Source organism: Pararge aegeria, chromosome Z (genome assembly GCF_905163445.1).
Source record: "Pararge aegeria chromosome Z, ilParAegt1.1, whole genome shotgun sequence".
Taxonomy (NCBI): Eukaryota; Metazoa; Arthropoda; class Insecta; order Lepidoptera; family Nymphalidae; genus Pararge; species Pararge aegeria.
This window is the reverse complement of record NC_053208.1, coordinates 7,394,964-7,419,175: the sequence shown is the minus strand read 5'-3', so window position 1 is coordinate 7,419,175 and position 24,212 is coordinate 7,394,964. Positions and strand designations below refer to the sequence as shown.

General features: G+C 35.5%; 1 protein-coding gene across 1 annotated transcript; it reads left to right on the top strand.

Annotated features, from left to right (window-relative positions):
• The first annotated feature begins 442 nt into the window (after positions 1–442).
• On the top strand, positions 443–13,252 carry LOC120636445 (putative serine protease F56F10.1). The gene is made up of 8 exons (XM_039907923.1): positions 443–800; positions 1,174–1,361; positions 2,096–2,331; positions 3,708–3,843; positions 5,620–5,767; positions 7,284–7,443; positions 11,083–11,215; positions 13,192–13,252. The coding sequence occupies exons 1-8, from the start codon at positions 597–599 to the stop codon at positions 13,250–13,252; spliced, it is 1,266 nt and encodes a 421-aa protein (XP_039763857.1). The 5' UTR covers positions 443–596.
• Positions 13,253–24,212: the final 10,960 nt, after the last annotated feature.

Genomic DNA, 24,212 nt, shown 5'->3' with positions numbered 1-24,212 from the left:
TACATTTAACACAGAGTACGGACTAAACCTAACAACAGAAACGGACCTCTCCACAGTTGGCCTGGGTGTACCTACTTAAAAAAATTATACGTAGTGTTTTAAATATCCTTAATGATACGAAATCGTAATGTGAACGTAAAACATACAATAACAGCTAAAAAAGTGTCTACGTTAGCCATGAGTGTAGCTTATTCGCAAATTTTAATAATACAATAATCTTGTTTTTTACAAGATACTCATGTGATCTTTTATTTTAAGTTTTCCTATTTCAGACTTTGTAAATAAAGCTCTTTCATTTTCAAAGGAAGAGAATGTTTATTGTTTAGTTTAGTGTCATAATAATCAAGGTACCGCTGTTACCACCATCCCTGTCTAGGCACTCTATGGCCATCAGTATCTATTTTCTTATATTTGTCCGTGGTTCTTGTTTATTGTTATTGATTTGCGTGTTATCGCGAAATGTGAAACTAGAGTTATTTTAAAGTTTATCAAGGTTCACTTAAGTTTTAACCTTGCTTTGCGAGTGGTTTTTTATACGCTGACCACTTTTTATCGTCCATCAAAGCTGTTAACAAATATAGTACAAAATCTAAAAAATGCCGCGAAACTTTTCCTTACTTGTAATAAGTTTTCAACTTATAATTTTTGTTCAATGCGCTAAACGTTTCCACTTGGGTCGAAGTAAAGGAGGTAATTTAGGAGCACCAGCAGGCATTAAAGGCGTAACACTGCCCCCTGAACAATGGTTTGTCCAAAAGTTGGACCATTCCAGTCCTACTGACATGAGGACTTGGAAACAGGTACAAATTTCAAACCTTATTATCATGAAATATATATAAATACATTATGCAGGCTTACAGAGGAACACTTTGTTTGATCTAGGTCTAGCTACTATGGTAACTACTTCCAAACATTTTGACATAGTTATAGTATTTAATAATTTTGTAATATATTTACTTCAATGTGGTATTGTACATCTGAATCACGTGTTAAAGCCCAACAACCCATGTTGGTTCAGTGTGGTTGGCCTATTTTCTATAACCGTCACTCCTATGAGAGATGAGGCCCGTGCCAAGCAGTGGGCTTAATAGGGTGCGGATCATGACGATGATCAAAATCATGAGCAATCATCGAAAATGCTTTATTACATTTGATTACTATATTTTATTTCAGCGCTACTTTGTCAATGAAAGTTTCTATGACTTCAACAATCCTGGGCCTATTTTCTTGATGATTGGTGGCGAAGGCCCTGCAAATGCGAAGTGGATGGTCCAAGGGGCTTGGATTGAATATGCTAAACAATTCAATGCTTTATGCATACAATTAGAACATAGGTATTATGGAAAAAGTCACCCAACAATGTGAGTAAATAAAACAAAGTATCTATCTTAGTCAATTTATTCTTACTTGTCTTATATGTTACATCATCTTTTTGTAACTTTTTTTTTTTTTTCAAATTGTTAAGAAAATAATAAAAACGCTTTTAGGAATATTAACAAAATATCTTTCTATTGCGTTTGATTGTATTTATTCTATCAAACATTGACCTAAAACCACACACTAAAAAGTAATGAAGAGATTGCGTAACTTAGTAGTAAAGTTGTGTTGTTGTGAGGGTTACAATATCTAAGTGTAGGACAACATCACCCAAAATACTATTTATCAGGTATTTTTTTGTGGTTCCCGACTTGTAACAATTTTTGTTTTTTTTTTTTTTTTAAATTTTTAACTTTTATTGCTGTGTTCCCGTTTAAAGGGATTATTATCTGCTGGTGCAATTATAGGAATATAAGACTTCCTAACTACTGATCAGATTTATGGATACTGAGCCGCACTTTGAAGGAATTGTTCCTTGCATGCCCTGCAAAGTGATGGTATTTCCACTTACCATCAGCTTGGTTGTGATTTGCACCATCTGGTTAATGCTGTTTGGTATCTATGAATTTCTATTATGTTACTTAAAGTTAAGGTGCCATATAATAGTTAAAACATTTTATATTATTGATCAAATCATTTTAACTAACTACCAAAGCAGGTGCAGGTTATTTAATTCTCAAAATTGATATAATTAAAAATTTTCTTTACCTCCTTCCAGGGATCTCAGTACCAAAAACTTGCTATACTTGTCCTCGCATCAAGCCCTTGCCGATTTAGCAAACTTCATATCAGCCATGAACGATAAATACAAGTTTAATAGAGAGGTAAAGTGGATTGCCTTTGGTGGATCATACCCTGGGTCGTTAGCAGCATGGCTCCGTCTGAAGTACCCACATTTAGTACACGCTGCAATATCATCTAGTGGACCTCTTTTGGCTAAAGTTAATTTTATGGGTAAGGTACTATTTATGTTTTGCAGTTATCCAGTATTATGTATATTATGTATTGTTACATGGAAATTCACAATGTAAGCTATTATACAAGTCTTCACTGTTACAGATCTTTGTAATCTAATATTTTAGACTCATAAGACTCACTCAAACCAATAATACTCACTCCATTATTGATTTAATGATCAAGAATGGCATCAAGATGTTGATGAACCTAGTATCGGCCCACTACAGGTCTCCTCTCTAAATGATAAGGCCATGTTGACCTAGTGAGAATGTTATGGAGAAGTCACAGGCACAAAGGTTTCACTCGTGATATAACATCCTGCCTAGGTAGATGCGCAAGTGATATAAGAATTCCTTAAATTAAGAAGGCACATAACTTTGAAGAGGCGAAGAGCCGGGCATCAAGCTTGGTCTTCCCAAAAGGGAGGACATAGCTCTAACCACGAGGTGGTGGCGTGCATACGGGGTATACACAGGGTAAGCATTAAGCGGGCAGATTATATATAACTAAAAAAATCTCCAGTATGAGTTATAAAAAACTTAAGGATAGGCATTGTAAGAGTTATAAAAAGCTTACCCTTAAGTTCTTATAACTTGTACTGGAGATTTTTTTCAATTTATATTGTCTGCATACCCTCTATGCACGCCACTGCCACTAGGCTATCACTGTCAGTTCTTATTATCATAATAACATTATTACCCTTGTTAAAGTTCAACTTCTGACGCTATGCATTTTGCTCAATTTATCAGCTTGCCACATAACAGTTACTTTTACCTAGTTATCTTAATAAACAACAATAACGCTAATGTCATCTTTGGTACTAAATGTGTCAATGGCCATTGACCTTCAGGAGGTTAAGGGGCATTGGCCATTGTGTTAAACTTCATTCGAATGTGATTACCCAGCTACAATTCCCTTCAGATGGGAACACACCTAAAACCTTTACTACTACAAAATCTAATGCAAATACAATTTTTTCTATCCAACTTCTTGAAATACCTCCACGGATAAGCTTGCTCAAACAAACAAACTAAAATACTAATTAGCTTTTATTATTGAGACGGCCGAATGGCGCAGTGAGCAGCGACACTGCTTTCTGAGTCCTAGGCCGTGGGTTCGATTCCCACAACTGGAAAATGTTTGTGTGATGAACATGATTGTTTTTCAGTGTCTGGGTGTTTGTTTGTATATTATAAGTTTTTATGTCAATTAGGTATATTCATAAAAAAATATTCAACAGCTATCTTAGTTCTCATAACACAAGCTACGCTTTCTTCGGGGCTAGATGGCGATGTGTGTATTGTCGTATTATATCTATTATCTATTATAATATGTTTACTAAATATAATGTAACAAAAATTTCTTTGTTTTAGAATACTTTCAAGTTGTCGTGGATGCTTTGCGTGAAAAAACCGGCGATGAAGACTGCGTTACTCAAGTGAAATTGGCTCATCAACAAATCGAAACTATGATAAAGGCGGATCCTGCGACAATTGAAAAAGAGTTTAAGTATGTACATTGCACGTAATCACAATAACTATATCACACTTCACATCATACCAACCGATGGACTCCCACTGCCGGACATAGGTATTTTGTTATGACTTCCAAGTTTAAATATTACAGTTAAAGAAATTTTCCATTTTGTAAAAAGATGTGTAAACATAGATTCTCCTTTCCATAATATAGATTCGTCTCTCATATTTTAAGAGTGTGATACGACAAAACTGTACTTAGATTGAAAGAAAACTCTATTATTCAGGGTGTCACATTTATACTGTAATTTGTTTTTTTTTTAATTTAACCAATAAACAAATCACCTCCATCTATTAAAGAACTCCATGAACTACCAGGGACCCAGAATGAACGACGATAGGTGAGGGATCGCTTGCGGTTTTATCAAAAAAGGGATATAATATCAAGTGTTTTTCAGTGTGTTTATATGTATATTATAAGAATTTACGTATATTATTTATAAAAATTGTTATCAGTCATTTGAGTACTGATAACACAAGCTACGCTTACTTTGGGGCTAGATGGCGATGTGTGTATTGTCGTATATATCTTCTTCAATACCGAATAGGTATTTCCGGTACACTCTCTTATATCGTCGAACCACTTCTTCATCGGTCTCCCAGTTGCTCTTTTCCCGGTAATCTTCCCTTCAAGGATCAACCTTGGAAACTCGAACAGGGATCCTCTCTGTAGGTGACCGAAAAACGCAACCTTCCTTTGTATGACGGTTGTCATTAGTTTCCGTTGGCATTTGGCCCTTCGTATTACTTGAGCGTTTGAGATGAATTATCTCGGCATCTTGACATCGGATTCAGACCACCAAGAAGAAATTAAATGCATACTTGGACAAGCTAAAGCCGCTTTTTACAAAATGTCAAAAGTTTTGTGTGACCCTAAAATTCTATTTCCCACGAGACTATTCATAGTGATAACTTCGTTCGCCATCTTAAACCTAAAGCTACGAGGGTTCCAAACGCGGCCTGGTCTGGTAAATTTATTTAGCTAGCAATTCACACCCAAGCTTTTTAATCGTTTAAGTAATACTTAATATTATAATAGGATTTTTCTGTAAGCTTACGTTTTATATAAACTTTGAACTTATTGAGAGACATCTCAAAGATTTCATTTGGTAATTTGTTATAAAATAATATACAATTGTCCTTGAATGAATTTGTAATTTTGTGTAGCCTAGTAAACTGCACAACGAGTTTATTTTTGCTTCTAATATTTATATTGTTACAGTCCATATTATTTTATCCTGTAGTACATTATTTTATGTCATTACTTAGATATTCTCAACATTATTGTAATATTCATTTATCAGCACACTATACATGCTGGTATTGAAAATATTGACTCTATTAAAAATTTTAAAACTCTCAGGTAACTTGTTAAAGATAGCTATTGCCATACATATTATACTCATATATACTCTTGAACGACAAGCAACAGTTACGCTTTTTATGCCGAAAATTAAAAGGTGATTTGCAATCATGTTATCAGGATACAATGAATACTAATACTTATAAAATTGTATGAATCTCAAAGCTCAGAAAAATAACGGGTTAGTGTTCTATGCTTTTAATCCCTAAGTTCCCATGGAAACGAGAAATAATACCAGACTTAGCCATAGCGAAGCGTAACTAAAAGTAAACATATTTTGTTTGGGATTCGTATTTTGAATTTGGAAAAATTGTTAATTCCGTCGTTTTATATGTCGATTTATAATGTCGAAATACGAAATAGTAACGAAGTTTTATTTTATTTCAGATTATGCAAACCGTTCTCGAAAGCTTCAATAAATGATATGAAAAATTTCTACAATTCGATAGCAGACGATTTTGCTGATTTGGTCCAATACAACGAAGACAATCGAATTGGTCACGATATGAAACGCAGGACAACTACGATCAATTCGGTAATTATATTTTGCGTTTGTTTTTATTAGACATATTCATTTGACTACACGTGGTGATGCTAAGTCGTTAACACGAGCTTAACAAGACCGTGTGTTTCGAAAATCCCTAAGAAAATAGATTTTATTAATATATTTTTAAAATGCATGTAAGAGTTTCGGAACCGATAGGATTTGAACATGAGACTCTGGTAATTGCAGTCTGAGCTTTTTACAATCAAGCAACTGTTAACAAAAAAAGGCATATAGCCTTTTTATCAGTCTTATACGGACAGTAGCGCCATCTAATAGGAAACATTGCAATTTCCTACCAGATGGATGGGTAAAAACCATCGATGGTAAAAACACTACTAAATGTTTAAAAGAATAGACTGTGTCTTGCAAGGTCAACCGATGGAGTTTTCCAGCGGTTGATATAATGGTAATTAAGTTGCTTCTACCCTAAAAGTAGGCTTTCAAGTAAAAATTGTCACAAATTATTACATACTTCATCTTTTCATTACTGTTTAGTATATTTTTCTTCAGGTTCACTTTCGGGGGCCAGAATTTCGAATTTCGAATCTCAGCATGCACGTCTAACTTTTATAAATTAAGCAATTAAAATATCACTTAATACAACACATTGTGAGGTAAATTGCATGCCTGAGAGTTCTCCATAATGTTCTCAAAGGCGTGTGAAGTCCACCAACCCACACTGGGCCAGCGTCCGGACTACGGCCTAAGCCCTTCTCACTGTGGTAGGAGACTCGTGCTCTGTAGTGGGTCGGTAATGGAGTTAGGATGAAGATTTTATTAATTTAAAATGAATATAAAAAATTTCGGACCCGACAGGATTTGAACCTGCGACTCTCGGGCAATGGCGGTCTGAGCGATTTCTCCAATTAAGATACGGCTCTTCTACCGTCGATGCCGAAATTAGTATATGCCTTTCACATCAGTCTTGTGTGGCAAAACACTAATAAAAAAAAAATTAGGATGAAGATGATATTTAAAAAAAAATTAAATTAATTGAAAACGTGATTTCCAAACCAGTAATTAAAATAAACAATAAATTTATAAAATTAATAAATTTTTATTCAATCTATTACGAATGCGAAAAAATGTCGGTTTGATGTTTAGGTATGTTCGGCTCGACAATGCACCCATCTTGCCGAAATTCGGTACAGAGAAAGATTGCGCCCTGGAGTCACATAGGATTTTTATCTAGCGAAAGCAGCCGAGCAAAACCAAAACAGTAAAAAGTTAATCTTGACATCATTTTGTTGGAGACATACATAACATTTTGCATAGGATACTGTGTTTATCATTTAAGATATATAGTATACTTAATACAACGTGTAACCTGTAACGTGTGGAAGGGTGCATAAGTATATTTCATAAGGAATCACCCTGCAAAAGTGTTAAATAAAAAAAAACATTTATAATTCCATAAAAACAAATTCAATACATTGCTTTGCATCAGGCGTAAGACATCAAGCCTCACTTTTTAAAAACTAAAGAAAAATCTTTACGATTTCAGGTGTGCAGTATGATAACAAAGCATCCTGAGAAACCCGCCTACAAGAAGTTAGCTGAATTCAACTCAATCGTTCTGAAAGAAGCCAACGAAACCTGTTTGGACTACGATTATGACAACATGATCAATGAACTTAGAAATGTCTCTTGGGCATCAGAAGGAGGTGAGATATCTATAACATCATTTAAGGGGCTATGGTCTCAAACTTGAATATCAGCAGGCATCGTCTAATCCTTCCAAGCAATTTATCAGCAATAGAGTTATACAATTGTGGAATGCCTTGCCTGAAGATGTAGTGACTGCAAAATCACTGAATTTAAGAATAGACTGGATAAACATCAAAAAGACAAAGAGCACAAGAAATGATATAGACGCATCAGCGAAAGCTGCTTAGTCTATTATAATAACAATAATAATAATAATAATCATCATCATCATCATCATCATTCCATTACCAGCCCACTACAGGGCATTGGTCTCCTCTCTCTTTCTGGTCTCGGCCCAGTGCGGATCTATAACATAGAAAGTGCTCTTGGTCATGAGTACTTTACTGTCGACCTCCCTGAGATCTGTGGTACGATAACTGTGAGATCCCAGATTCATTGCCCGGCATTGCCAACTAACCTGATTTAAACTCCGAAAGCTTTTTTTTTAAAGTAACATCATCATCATCGTCATCATGTCTTTAACCGGTTGACGTCCAATGCTGGACAAAAGTATTATTAGGAAGTCCAAAAATCAAGGGTTCTGTCGCCATTTAGAGCTGTAAAAGTCTTAAAGGTGTGGAAAAATAAAAGTTGAAATAAATCTACAAGAGTTAGCAATAATAAAACTTCGCGAGAAGAAATTGGCCGTATAAACAGATAGCCGACTATCTGTAATGCGCAGAAACTATTATAGCGGTCTCCACGTTACCGAATTAAATGTCGCCACAAAGCTTCTGCATCGCGCAAACGATGTGTTCACATAAATCGACCATATATACATATTGGGAAGTATCCCAATATAAGAAAATCTTCCTGTTGTTACGGTTGCGCACATCACCATAGCTCCCGTAGGGTAACCCGACGCGATCATCACGTTAAAAAAAGTTGCACGGAAGGATAGCAAGGAACCTATGTTTAAACTATGCCAAAGGCAAGGCGCACTTGCATTTGCAAGCACGTATGAAAACTGAACAGATTCTGACGACACAAAGATAAACAGGGTATGTTCTGATGGAAAATATATGTACGACGCCCTCCGTATAAAGCATTCGACCCTAAGTACACAAAGGTGAGTAGGGGAAATGTGAAAAGTGTTCACATAAATTGACTATGTTATATATATACAAACTACTTCCAAAGATGAATTGTTGGACCTCGGTCTCCGAGCACGATTGCCAGCTTGGAGGAAGATCTTTCTGTAGTTACGTTGGAGCACATCACCATAGCTCCCGTACATTGGTGACCCAACGTGATCATCGCAGCACCGCACTTTAAGCCACAACGCACTCCCGGCACGCTGACTGAAGCACCGCAACCTACGCACGCAAGTTTGACGCACACATGCACGCCCAACGCACTCAACGCACGCAAAGCTCTCAACGCACTCAGGGCACGCAACGCTCTCAACACACGCAACGCTCTCAACCCACGCACGCACTCCACGCTTGCAACGCACGCACACGATTGGTCATAAAGAGGCATACTACAGCAAGCACATTGACGACGGTCAATCCTGCAACACATCGGCGTTGCTATACGACCACTATACGATTCTCGCAGTGCTGTACATCTCGGCAACACTGCGTCACTGGTTAGACTTCCAGTCTCGGAGGGGAATATTGTAGCGTTCTCCAGATTACCAAACTAGATGGCGCCACAAAGATCCTGCATAAGAAGTGTTCATAAAAATTTACCATATATACAACTTCCAAAGATGAATGTTTGCACCTCGGTCCCGAACTTCCTATTGTTACGGTCGGGCAGATTACCATAGCTCTCATATACGTAGTTTTCCACGCTGAAGCATTTTGCCACGTATCAAACTTCTTCAAATCTTCCGCGTGTGCCTAAACTGGTAAAAAAGGCTTCTCAATATTGGATAGAAGCAGGTGTTACTTTGCGGAAATCCGTAATATATTATGAAAATTAAGTAAATTAATTAATTAAAATATAATAATTGATTTGCTATACTCCGCGATCAGCAGCAGAATCTGAAATCAGAGCGAAACGTGCGTACCCTCTACGCACGTTTCGCTCCGGTTTGCCGAGGATCTTTTTGGTGTGGAGTATACGGATTGAAGTAATTATAAATTACACCATACAGATTCTGCTGCTGTTCGCGGAGTATAGCAAATTAGGCTCAATTTTCATAAAAAGTCTTCTCGTCGAGTTGACCGAGATGGGCTGAGAAAAGAATATTTTGGTAAAAATCAATTCAGCAATCCCGCACTATTCGAAAGCGTTTGGTAAAAAAACCTATAAAAACCCGAATTGTATTTGCAAGAAGGTATGAAAACTGGACCGTAAGACACGGGAAAATGATCTATTTTCTGGCGAGACAAAGATAAAGAGCGTATGTTCTGATGGAAAACGTTATGGACGACGCCCTCCGAATAAAACATTCGACCCTAAGTACACAAAGGTTACATTAACACATGGTGGGGGAAATGTGAAAAGCACCCCCAGCTTTTTTGAATATGGTGTTTAACCTGTTAAGCTGATAGAGGAAATTATGGATCAATTTCAATACTAGAAGAAGAAATTTTATCTCTCTATCTGAACTCTATCTGAACATTCAAGCACGACAATGATCCAAAGGATACTGCACGCACCGTTAAGAAATTTCTCACGTCGCAATCAGTTTTTATCTTACTTTATTCGCCAGCTTACATCTCAGATCTACACCCAATCTAGCATCTTCGGCGTGAGGTTACTTCTAAGAAAGTACACATAGATACACATGACATGATTCTATAAAAAGTTCTTATTTATATGGCCACAGCTGTATATTTATATATATAATTTTATTGTACGTGTGTATGTCACTGAACTAAAGGAACCTCCTAAACGGCTGGGAAGATTTGAATGTTTTTTTTCGTATGCGTTTGTGTGGCACCCTGGATGGTTAAGATTCACAAATTAGCCCGACAGATGGCACTACAGTCGATATCTAGGTTATTTGTCTCTACTGCACTAAACGGCTGATTTATTCAGGATAAATGTGTCGAAGAAGGCGTGATGATATAGAGTATAAATCATCACGCTCAGACTAATAAGAGCATCGTACCAATGAAGAATGTTTCAAAATCGGGGATTTATTTTCCGTTCGAGAGCTTACGCTACGTGCGCTGCTTAATCGGTTAAAGTTTCGATAAAATCACGTATGTGAAAGTTGTTCCCATTTAAAAGTTCTAATAAAAACCTGGGGCAGTAGATATATATCTTTTAAATTGACTTTTATGCGGACGAAGTCTTGAGTCCTCTAGTTTATAAATTTAGAGCATACTTTTATCCCAAGAAGAGAATCGGTTCACAGGTAAAATTAAAAGCTGCAGCTATCAACATAGCGTAGGTGTATAGCCTCATGTGCCGCAACCGCAACACAGCAATTCTACTTAGCGGCAGAAATTAGTATGGCGGCGGTACTTTCCCGGACGAGCTCTGTCATAAAAAGCTCTCGCTGCTGCACGTTCTATGTTACAATTCCCTAGAGGAAAGTGGTGGTATTTAGATCTGCTGTCACCACGCGGCATCAAAATAGGGTCACGTATCTGTATCAAAGGAGTCGCAAAATATTGAACAAAAATTTTTTTCAGGTCGTCAGTGGATGTATCAAACGTGTACAGAATTCGGATTCTACCAAACGTCATCCGGTGAAGTGGAAATCTTCGGCAATCAGTTCCCACTTGGTTTCTTTATACAACAATGTCAAGATGTCTTCGGTCCAAAGTAAGTCATTTTTTTATAATTTTCATAAAAATGCTTACAAATTTGAACGTAATTTTGACAACCTTCTTCGAGAATAATCGAAATTTGTGTACTGATCAAATACATACGAGCAGCGGCAGGCAAAAGTTTTATGAAAATCCGCATCTGTCTTGGCTTAGCCAAATAAATGTGATAGTACTATCTGTCGTGTAATTTAAAAATGGATAGATCTTTTTTCAAAACACAGATAAATTACCTCCTTGGTTAACGGAGGTATGTTGAAAGTAGGTAACTTAACAAAGGTTTTATTTAAATTTTGAAGTGGCTTGCAAATAGCGAGTTGTTTATTAAAAAAAACAAAGGAATACTTTGACGCGGGAAAAATTATCTTTGGTAGATATTCGTAATTGATGTTGAAAAGTAATTGTATTTCACAAAATGAGTGCTAGTGAACACGTTTGAGAAAAGAACCTCTAGCATACAACAAGCCTTGGAAAGTAGAAGTCGTTCATTCATCAATGACTCTTATGCTGGCCGCTGCATTATATATGACTATATGACTATTGCCTCGTGTCCATTTAAAACCAACTTATTATATAGATGCGTTGATATTAAGGAAAGTGTAACAATGAAGGCGTTTTGAAGTCAAAACTTCTTTTAGCGCACGTCACACATATTTTTTCGTAGGTAGTAGGTTAGGCTGAACAGTCACGCTCTGAGGTGAAAGGCTCGATCGGGTGAACTCGGGACCGCCGAGTGTACCCAAGTGAAAAAGATACAGTCAGCGTTTTGTATATTCAATTCATACCTAACAATAGTCTTTGTTAATTTAATAGTTACTATTGGTACGTGATAATAATTATTTTATATATTGAAAAAACTATAAACCTTTTAGAATTTAGAATTATAAACATTAAACATTACAAAAGACACAGTTATTCTAAGATCGGTCTTGCTGTCTGATTCGTCCATAGTTGGCAAATACTATTTTTTAACCCTCTGGCAACGACACCCTAGTTTTATCCACCACCCGTATTATCCCATGTCCACCTTCAGGATGCTATAGTTAGTACTTTAATCGGCAAGTGCTAAATTTTACAAAGATCGGAGCAGTGGTTGACGAACAAAACATTTTTTATTAATTTTTTAAATAAATATACTATGACAATACACACACCGCCATCTAGCCCAAAAGTAAGCGTAGCTTGTATTATGAGTATTAAGATGATTGATGAATATTTTTATGAAAAATATACATGAATACTTATAGTACCTATACAGACACTGAAAAACGTTCATGTTTATCACACAAACATTTTCCAGTTGTGGGGGTTGAACCTACAGCTTTTGACTCAGAAAGCAGGGTCGCTGCCCACCAACCGGCCGTCAAATAAGACCATATAAGTTAGGATGGCTCCGGTTTAAAATTGCGGATGACGGCTTCCTAGCGTCCAGCGGCTCCTTGTAACTCTTTTGATGTCTTTAACCTCGTGGAGTGCCTACCTACGCAGTGTTTAACGGTGCAAAGTCGCCATCCAGGTCCGACACCTTGGGACCCCAACGTCCATAGGTTCTGCGAGTAATATGGGGCTTATTACTCAGCTTCGTGATCTTTATATATGCCTGTTTCGAGGCCGTTGGTTCGATTGGAAAATGTTTGTGTAATGAACATGAATGTTTTTCAGTGTCCGGGTTTTTATCTATATATTAAATAGTTATTTCTGTATATTATACAAATATTAAGAAGTCATCTTAGTACCCATAACACAAGCTACGCTTACTTTGGGGCTAGATGGCGATGTGTGTGTTGTCGTAGTATATTTATTTAATAATTATTATTTATTTAAGCGCGTAGCAGGTAGCCACTGGATCCAAGCGGCTCGGAACCGTGGAATTTGGAACTCTCTACAAAAGCCCTATGTCCAGCAGTAGACGTCTATCGGTTGATATGATGATGATGATTTATATATATGTAAAAGTTAATTTCTGTTCGTTAGTCGTGCTAAAACTCGAAAACCCAAGACTAATTTAGATCTTGAAATATTCGCTGAAGTCTAGGCGAGGTTTAAACGGTGAGAAAAATATTAATATTTATGATTCTTTGTACGTGTATTTGTCACCTAGCTCCACCTAAAAGTCTGGGCTGATATTGATGAATATTTTTGTTTTTATTCAATGGGTTCCTGGTTTCTTAACGCATCAGGTAGGTGACGCTGCTTTACTAGGCAGGACGAAGTCTGCCTGGTCCGCAAGTTAATTTATAAAACTAATAATGGAATTTAATTAATATGAACTTTAATTTGGTATAAAATAGGACACTTAACAGCACGACAGGATACAATTATCTACCCGAGGAAAGGATAAAAATTAAGGATAGGAATAAGGGATGTTCTCCCACTGCTTTATCAACTCTCAAAGCATTGGCGCAGAAGTGGAAATAATAACCAAATAGTATATGTATATTAATTTTTCCCCTATTCCATGTTCCGATGCTTTAGCAGGTGGACACGTTAATTATATTCCCCTGGCAGGGGATATAATTTAAATGTATAGAAAAATTTTGTAATAATTTTATGAAGTTTACTAGCTTGCAGCACTAGTTTATTTTCACTTCCAATGTTAAGTTTCATCAACAAGAGCCTATTAGTAGTAACGGTACTGCCTTGGAAGCCGAAAAGCCGGGCTTGTCATACAATAAATCTCCCTGCTTACAAAATGCAATTCCTTTATTACAATGTACTTGATAGCAATGAGAAAATAAACATAATTTTTTTAACCTTTCCTTAGTAATGTATAGACAATGAGTATACGAGCATTCATTATGCAAGGTATTATTTTATTTGCGCGTGTATCGGAACGCATTTCGCAGCCGCGCGAAATGCGTTCCGATACACGCATACACATTTCCGATAACTTATATCCTATGCTTATATACTTTTATCCATATCCGAATTTAGGAAACGCAACGATGAACTTTCACTCATACAAATGTTAGTGTAGCACTGCAGAGGCAGTATAAATTATCTAATAATTTAGTATTGATAGAAAAGCAGTTTGAAGTTCGTGGTGATGAACAGCAAATTGAGCAACAACTTAACACCGAATGAGTGTTAATTATTGTTGTCGTGAGAAAGATTATTAATGTTCGCTTGAGTTCGACGCATGTGTGCATTTCACTGATTCTTTCCTTAATAAATTAAAGTATATTATATAAATTATGTGTTAAAAATTGTGCTGAAATTGTTTATTGTGGCAAGTTAAAGTGTGTTCAAACAAATGGTCTTTAACTTTTTTATGAGGTGAACAAAACTGCTGATAACTTTACCGAAACCTACGCCAGACTTTTGTATTTTTCAAACTAGTAAAAACCGTAGAAGACTATTTAACAGATCGGTATACAAAACGTCGTTGGGTTGTTGGATACTCCTAGATTTTAATTAATAAGGTAAGTGGTTGGTATTGTAATATTTTTTCTAACAAAAATAACCAGTGTTTGGAACCCGGCTGGTTATTTTGATTTTAATAACTTATTCGGTGCTTTAAAAAATCCTTGAGTGCTGGTAATTCCCCGCAATAAATACAATTATCAATCGAAGTTTCCTGTCGTATTTCGCGTCCGGACCATAATCGGAATGTTTTTTAAATATTAGTTAGCACAGCAATAACTACGATTAAGAGATGATGCGTCAAATTAGTTCTTGGCTTGCTCAAATTAAAGACCCTTGGAAGCCACTGCCTATTACCTGTGCTGGAGGAAGGGGAACAAGTTGGGGAAACGAGTAGGTGATCGCAATAGATGGTAGTAGGACAGAGCCCTTAAACTTTTCGAGCGACATACGCGAGAAGAGTAGGTGCGGTGACAACTCTATTCTAATCTGTTGAGTTTATTACAATCAATTTTTTTTTTTTTTTGTTACATTTTATGGTCATTAATTTTTTTAATATCTACTGAAGATGCACTGTCTTTATTGTGAATTCTGCTAATCCATTTCATATATTGTTTGAACCTTAATAGATAAGCAGATTTCAGTAAAAGACAGTAAGAGACAACCGTTAAAGATTTTACCTTATAAAGCCTATTATTTCTACAATTAACGATTACTACGACCTGCTAAAGAATAGAATAACTTGATGAGGATGTTTACTTTCATGTTATAATTTGCCTTCATTACGGATGAATGATTTAAAGAATGGAATGTAGGCAAATGTTTTGGAAACTCAAAACCTACTTTCGCTAAGTTATTCATACTGGGCGTGGTTGTCCAGGTATACATATTTTTCCGCAGTCCTAGGAACCTTTAAAGGTTACTTGCGTGACGGCCGGATAGCGCTGCGCATGCCTAAAACTGCATTGAATACTGTATGTGGGTTCTCTGATATACTTCGATGCATTTAGGCTATAAAATATGACTGCCGTGTGGAAATTTCCGCTAACCCTTATTAGTTATTTGAAAAAAACCAAAGTTTTTCAACATGAAATCAATAACCTCATCGGAAATAGGACTTAGGCCTAAGACAAAGAAAAATATATTCCCTTCAAGTAACTTGTTGATTGAAATTTGTACAACATAATACCATACACAGCTTTATGTCCGCGATTTCGTCCGCGTTTGTGTAGCATTTAAAAAGAATCGCAAAAGAAAAGTTTATTTACACGGGCTTAAAATTATTTAATGTCATCACCAAGATGCAAGCTATATCTGTGCCAAACTTCCTCATGATCGTTAACGAAGAAATGAAAGTAATTTTCTTGATTAACCTTTAGAATAAAATCAACTAACATTGCGATTACTATTCTTTGTTAGTGATAAGAGCTGGGACTTATGGATACCAAATTATGTTTCAAACTTCCAAAGGCGGGCACCCATCCATTTACTGATTTTAGTCGACGTAGCTTACCCAGCGGTATCGACTAATATGTTGTGCTGCTTTTAAGGCACTCATTATTTGCAGTAATTTGTTAAAGGGAATAAAAGTATTTTAAACAGGCAATGCGAAAAGTCCCCGGGGTGGTTATTTGCGATGGGCTATTGGTTTACGTGATTGAAGGTTCCTTTATTCAATATTGGACAGATTATGGATTCGTCAGATACGTGACAAGGCAGATTGGGGTTTGGACAAATTCGCTAGCCGGCAGAAATTTTACAGTCGGACATTAATTTTTTGATGGTAAAACCAAAGAATTAAGAAAATACAGAAACCGTGTACACCTCTAATGATAAAGGAACAAAAACTACTCCACTTTAAATGTGTTTCTCGAAAGAACGGTTAGTCACTTCATACCATTTGGCAGTTGACAGTAATTATTTTACCTCTAATGTTCTAAACGTGTACCATAAAATTGGAAAATGTGAAAAAGTTTGTGAGCTAGTAGAATTCCGCGGGTGTATCGTGAAACGTGCGCGGGGCGTTTTCACTGTTTTTCTACACAACGCACTGCATACAATAATGGTTGAATGAGGATTCTGTGTGTTCCTAATTCAATGGGTTAAACATTTTGTTTTTTCTATTATCTTTTTCTTTACGGCTCGATGGTCCCCTCACGAACAGCCCAAAAAGCTGCAACCGCGAAAGCTAAGTTAGTAGCCTCGCGCTGCTCCTCGTTTGTAAGCTCCAAGAGCAAGAACAGATATATTTTTCGCCCTTCCCTAAGTCGCTTGGTTAAATATTTTGAAACACTTTCTGTACTTATCACAGACAGATTAGCCAGACCGGAATCGAAGAAATCAAGTTTGGTTCAACTGTCAGTCCTACATTTAACATTTTCGAAAATATTAAATGTAGGACTGACAGTTTTATTAAAACTATTCAATACTGATGGGGTAGAATAATTTTTGCTCTCTTAGGGGTGGAATTTCAAAACACCTAGATGAGCAGAGCTAGATATGTCGAGTTTGACCTAGCTTTATTAGTTACATTGAGATATTAACTGGACTACCTCAATTGAATTTGTATAGATTTCGGCCCTTAGCTTTTAGCTGTTTAGAGTTTTCCATGTAACTGCCAGCCTCTAATGCAGAAGCCCTGCCAGCCTTTACAGGCAGAAGACATGTTGTGATGGTATTTAAAATGGGCTATAACGATTGAGCGCACACAAAATTTCTTATCCGTGCTCTTAGCCTTCAAGGATTTCCTCGTCGGGTGCCAATCTATGACAAATGAGTGGAACTATCTTGTCCTGTCAATTTATTGCTATCACTGAATTTGTAAATAATGAAATGATAGTAAAAAATCAAATAAAAATTCTTAATCCTGTTTTCCTAATCCTAAGGTTGGCTGGTAAAGAGCGCTTCTTAGCGATAAAGCTGCCTTTTGCATCTTATATATTTCCTACGTGTAGTGTCACGTTTTTATTTTAATTCTAGTAGTAGGACGCTAAAGGTCATCTAGGCTGTAAAGCACTGCTCATGCGTTAAACTGCATTACGATCAATACTCATGCTGATATCGTTGATATATAAATGCAGTTATAATACATACATATGGAATGCACTGCTCATGCGTCAAACTGCATTGAAAATAATAAATTTGCAGATAGGTACATATACGTGAGTGTTTATGGCTACCGCGTGGCATCTTCAGTATACTTTTTGAAATTTGAAGCTTTTACCCAGATAATCATTTTTAGTTCCAAAGTCACCATTCAAAAAGTTCACAAATCACAAGTAGCACGAAGCTCTGATAACCTTCCCCTTGATTATCACTACAAAGTGTAACTTTGAGGTAATAGGCATGATACATGATAGGGATGGTACAGTCGAGACAAAGAATCTCTATAATATTGAATTTATGCACTGTATACAATAAAATATTATTCTTGAAAAACCTATTTTCATTTATGTTTGAATTGAGACCCGAGATACCCTGAGAAATGCTATCTTTGAATGTCTCACTGGCGTAGACTTGGGGTCAGTTGCAAAGGGAGCGAATACTTATGTGGGCTATCGAAACTTGATTGCGCGTGCTTAAAAAAAAGGTATGGTGGACCTAGATATTAACTTCAAGACTAGCAATGTTCAGAATGGCACTCAATGGCATTAATTAATAGTATTATACAAGCTAAATAAATGAAATTTTATAAGTGATATCATTAAAGTCCACCAACCTGCATTAGAGCAGTGTTGTGGGCCTGTATTATACTCCCTAAGGAGTAAAATAATATACCCCTAAGGAGTAAATAATAATAAACATGCGCATGCTCTCCAGTGAAGGGGAGTGCCAAAACTATAGCCAGATATTCAGAATCATAATGATTAGGAGTAGAGAGAGAGAGAGAGAGAGAGAAGACATTTAAGAGGTTTGGCACGAAAAAAAGTTTATGCAGTTCCGTGCTGACCTTGAGGTCATATGGTGGTTGTTTTCATCATCATCATCATCACTTTAACCAATTGACATCCTCTGCTGGACATTGGTATTTTATAAGCCTTTTTTTTCTCCTCAACCGAAAAAAAACCCATAAATGGCCAATCTTCTGGGCACAGTCAACCGAAGTCGTTTATAAATTTCTCAAATTGAGCCTGTTGTATATCGAGCCTGGAAACGATTGAATCACAAGCTATAATTAAATAAAGCATTACAATAATGCAACAAGTCTCACAACAAGAACAACTATTACTTACAACAAGTCTCAAAAATTACTAATTATAAAGGTTCTATATAATAAGTATAAGTATAAGTCTTTCAAATACCCTTTCATAATTACAATACTTAAATATAAAAAAAAACAGTTGTTGCTAAAAATCAAAAGTTTAAAATGAGCTTTATGCCAAGGCAAGAGTTTAAAATACTGGTACAAGTCAAAGTTAACCAGTTATGAAACGAGATTTATTCTTTCTCGTAACTGGTTATCAAGCAAGAAAAAAAATCCATGTTCGTATCTGGTTATCAAAGATCAGTTATGAACGTGGAACTAAACGACTTATTTTTGTTTTTATTGAATATTTAATAACATTACTGCGAATTATTAATTCTGAAATGTTTTGTTTATGTGTTAATTTTAAAATTAATATAATATATAATACAGATATATTTTCTCGCGTTTTTTAATACCAATAGTTTTTAGAGTCCACCAAGTTATTAATTAAGCAAATAGAAGCAAATTTTGGGTTACATTATTGCAATATTCTTAAGGATATATTCCTGTATTTATATAGCAGTAAAATATTTTTAATTCATTCATTCTAAACTTATATTTTATAAAATCGTTATTAAATCATAATTCTTCTCATGTAATTTGCTTTGCTCTATATCTAAACAGTAGCATGGCAAAGCTGCAAAGATGGCTAATATCAAAACCTGACGATTATTGGGGCGTTTCCCATGGCTACGCAAATGGCGGGGTCGCCCTTGTAGCCATACTTATAAACGCCACTGCGCATGTCCAGTATTAGTACTCCCCAATACCCAAGCCTTGGGCGTCCTTTCCGTGGTTCCACGTCGTTCGGGATACACGCACGCAAAGTTATGTCGTTTTCGTCTAACGCTGAAATTTCGGGCGCCTTGTCTGAACCGGACGAGGATGAAATTTCCGAGTGCCCCACGCAGCGGGCCCGGCGTCGCGTTGTCGCGCTTACTTCGCTGATTCGTCGGGAAAATTATTTTTTATCATAATTTAAATTATTTATTTACTTTATTTTCATTTGCTGACGTGCGGGACTTTTGTGTTTTTTGTTGCGTTTAGTGATTATGGACTATAGATGCAGTTTGAAGGCAAACAAAACATGTTTGGTAAGTATTTTTTGTTATAGAATACGGTAAAGTATTTCATTATTGATTATGATATTCATGAGTCTTTTTCATTTACTTTGAATTAACACATAGAATAAACTTATTTATGATGAAATACTTTGCCTTTTTATGTAGCTTGGTGTATAATATTATTTTTATATAGAACATGGTAATATTTCAACAGGGATTTTTTTTGTTTCATTTACGAAAGCGTCTATGTAACACTTCATTTTGATTCAAAGTCACTCACAAGATGGCGGCCGTTAGCTCTAGGTACAAAGACATGCGCGCGCAAACGAACAGCCTGGAACATTCCAATACAAACAAAATGGCGGCCAGCCCGCGTGCGTCTTTTCACTACAATCTAATATTTCTATTTACAACCATTTTATTTTATTTATTTTTCTTTTATTTTGTGGCAGCAATTATTATTTTTATTTACACAAAAGAAATAAAGTAAAACTTCTACATAATCACGGTTATAAATAAAACGAGCTCCATTTCCCACGAGTTTTTTTTAACTCCTTAATGCCAAAATGGCGTCTGCCATGGTTGTTATTTTTAATCACTTTTGGGAATCATAATAAGTTTTTTTAATCAGTAGATATCGAAGCAGTTTGGTAGCAAAACTTTATTTAATTTTCAGGTTTATGTTATTTTTGCGACTGAATATGTATGACTGACATTTTATCTTATCACTCATACGTTTTGCCTATTACAAGTTCCATATAACTTACCAATGAAAAAACATATTAAAGTTAGCAATTTCAGTAAATTGTACGGGCCATTCTGTATTCAAACAAGATTCATTTGTAAGACGGCGGAAGAGACATGGCCGAGCGTTGCTAACGCCCTAACAGAAATGCGCGCGCATCGATCCGCCATTTTGATAGAAGATGAAATTAAATTATTTTATTTTATTTTATGATGAAATAATTTTACGATCGAATTCAAAATCCGTATTGCATAACAAAGATTGATTATGAAGATTTTGCTTCGTTGAGTTTAATTTATTTGATATTTTCTTTGAAATGAAGCGTTTCATAACATTTTTTATTTATCTACTAGCGGACCCGCCCGACTTCGACAGCGAATGAGTCGACTTAAAAAAGTAGTCGTATGTTGTCGCGGACTGTTTTATAGAACTTTAAAGAAACAACAATGCCGACAATTCCGATACTTATTGATACCTTACTACATACTTCCGTCGTTTGGCGTAACGTTTACCGTTCACGCATCACACGCATCAGAATCTCTCAAAAAGAGTAATTTTTTACAGTTTTTGCAACAATTTTTATTAATGATAGTAGCCATTGGTCGTAGCGTGGTGATATATACCCATAATTGTTACTACCAACCCAAAAAAATCGAAACAGCATTTTCTGAGATTAGCGTGTTCAACCAAACAAAATTTTAAAGCTTTATAATATTTCAATTTCAAAAAAAAAAAGAATTATTAAAATCGGTGCAAATTTAATAAAATGATATGAAGTAAAATTGATAGAATTTTCATCCCATTTCCCGGAGGAAACTTATTGTTTATCGGGATAAAAAGTATTCTATATGTTGACCCGGGATATCAGCTACCACTATACCAAATTTTATTTAAATCCGTTCAGTAGTTTTCACGTTTTGCCTGGACGTGAAAAAAAAGAGTGTGTGTACTTATGTACACGCGTTAGAAGTTATACTTCTTTGGCATATGAAAAAAAAAACAACAAAAATGCAGTAGTGATTAACGATAAATATTAAAATTAATCAAAAAGATTGTATTTAAATAAAAAAGGTTTTATTAACGTAACAATATGACAACACAGTAAAATATACAATCATTAATCATTAAAGCAATAAATCAAATATATTAATAAATATTTCAAATAAACGAATTTATATTCGTAGATTCTTATAGCGAGAGTTCGCTATGTAATGTTCTTTTCAAAAAATAAATAATGTCTTCAATTTTTTGATTTGTAGAAATATAAATTGCATTTAAAACAATTTTGTGACCATCTTCCATTATACACTCCGCTACATAAAATTCGCCTACTGACGACTTTGATAAACTTACAAATTCGGTCTGTCTGACTGTCATATTAATGCAAGGAGTAATAATACTAGTAGTATCATTTGCATTGTGATAAATAGCAGCTCCTCCGGCTCGTCTTTTATATTGAATTATGCAATTAAAATGTGGTATACTAACTGATTCATTGTCATCCAGTCAAGTTTCAACATCAAAATCATTTAAGTCAATGGAGTGAGCGTGTAAACTTTGACAGTTAAAAGTATACACTGTCAATCCCATTCTTTGGCTAATGAAATTTAAGATATCGTTATTGATAGTAATCAAACGATTATTCGAGTCTTTGAAATTCAGTTCATAGATTGGCGACTGCAGTTGAAGGTCTCTTGTAGTGATGTATAACCCATCGACACTTGTAACGCGTGATAAAGCGACATAAACTAATGATAAGGGATGTTTTTTATCTATATTTAATTATATTTTTAATTATATATTTCTTTCTTATGGTCATAAGTTGTTTTTTAATATTGTTTCTCAGGTGACTGCGCCATTACTGTTGCGGTTGTCAGCGACTGTTTGTACTGTTACGAAACACGTGTTCTAAATATAAAAATACTAGAATATACAACTTGAACATAGTTAGGGATTTATGTCACCAGTTATGACACCTAGAACTAACTTTACGATGTAGAAATCAGGTGTCGGTGTGCGCGCTCATCTTAAAAATTCACTCTCAGCATTTTTCTCCATCGCGCCAAAAGAAGTATAACTTCAAAAATAAATTTCATTATAACAACAACTACACTGCAATGGAAAACAATAGAAGCGCATTTAAATATTCAAGCTTAAAATATGGCTAGATTAACAGAATGACTATTGCCCGCTTTCTCTGTTTTTAAAGCATTCCGTAGGAATAGTATTATCGCCCGGGGTTAAAATTATGCATTGTCTATCTCCAGAATGCAACCTATATCAATGCAAAAATTTTAACTTTGCGAAAACGGTACCGCTGTATTTAGCCAGGATACCAAGCATAGTATTATTTCACAAGGATACGAGCTATTTTTCTCAAATGAACAGACTGGCATACTTTCGCAATCAAATAGTCGCAAATGGCCGCCACGGTACTCACTACGGTTTCACCGTACCTGTTATACTATCTCAAATTACACCTAATCCAGAGATGTGTGACCTAGTAGCAGCACCAAAAAATAGAATCTCACTGGGTGCACAACGTTATTTTGAGTCAAAAAATGGATGAAATGTCTATAAGTGTACAAGTAGTACTCTGGTAGACCCAATAAATAAATAAATAAAAGTACATAAAACTATGTTCAAATCCGTGCAATAGTTTCCATGATGTGCGAACAGATAGACCGACAAAAGTTAAACAAACATCTGATCTGGCTTCGATATCCATATTTAAACGTCCCTTGACTAATTTCAAAAATATTAAAGGTATAGGACTATGAGGCAGGGTGCACCACGGGCAGGTGAGGTTGGCAATTTGGGAGGTTGACTGGTACTAACTAGCCTTCTGCTTACACTCCTATAATGTATATACATTTTTATTATTTCAAGCGTATAACTTCAATGATGATTTCCACTTACCTAACTTCAAAAACATAGGACTTTCATACAAATATCCAACCCCAAGTTTGTCGGCTTTATAGTTTCAGATTTAGTGATTATTGAGTGAGGGAGTCAGTGGTTTTCTCTTTTATATATTTAGATGTCATCTTTTTTGTTAGGAACTTTTTTATTTCCGGTATCACCATTTTCTTATTATTCTTTTATCATCATCTGGTATAGTGAGATTAAAGAATAGTAAGAAAAAATCGTAAAAAAATTTACCTATTCCTTTAATAAACTAAGAACAAATCATTGATACTTAAATAAAATACATGTGTAAGTAGTTCTCATAAAATTACATAAACGTATTTTAACTCTTGTAAACAATCATGGTAATAATAACAAGGATTAGTTAGAATTGTCATATATTTCAGAATAATGTCGATGCGAAATTTGTCCATGTCATGCCTTTTGTGTTTTTAATATTGGCTGTATGCAGCGCAAGATGCCTGGCTGTTTGTTGTTTGCTTGCTGATTGTGGCGCGATTTTTCAATTAATTATTTTATAATATTTTTGTGCTTTGTGGTTTTTTATAAATAATTTAACGACGTTAGGCCCCATCGCAACGACACCGAATCCGAGTTGCGTGATGTTTAGGAAACTCGTAAACTGACACTTGAGATATGAAAGAAGTAT

Bases quoted from the DNA above. Each gene is read 5' to 3' on its own strand.
- LOC120636445 (XM_039907923.1), top strand. From the start codon at position 597: ATGCCGCGAAACTTTTCCTTACTTGTAATAAGTTTTCAACTTATAATT. The intron at 7,444-11,082 runs GTGAGATATCTA...AATTTTTTTCAG, and splicing joins CTCTTGGGCATCAGAAGGAG to GTCGTCAGTGGATGTATCAA. The intron at 11,216-13,191 runs GTAAGTCATTTT...TCTGTTCGTTAG, and splicing joins CAAGATGTCTTCGGTCCAAA to TCGTGCTAAAACTCGAAAAC.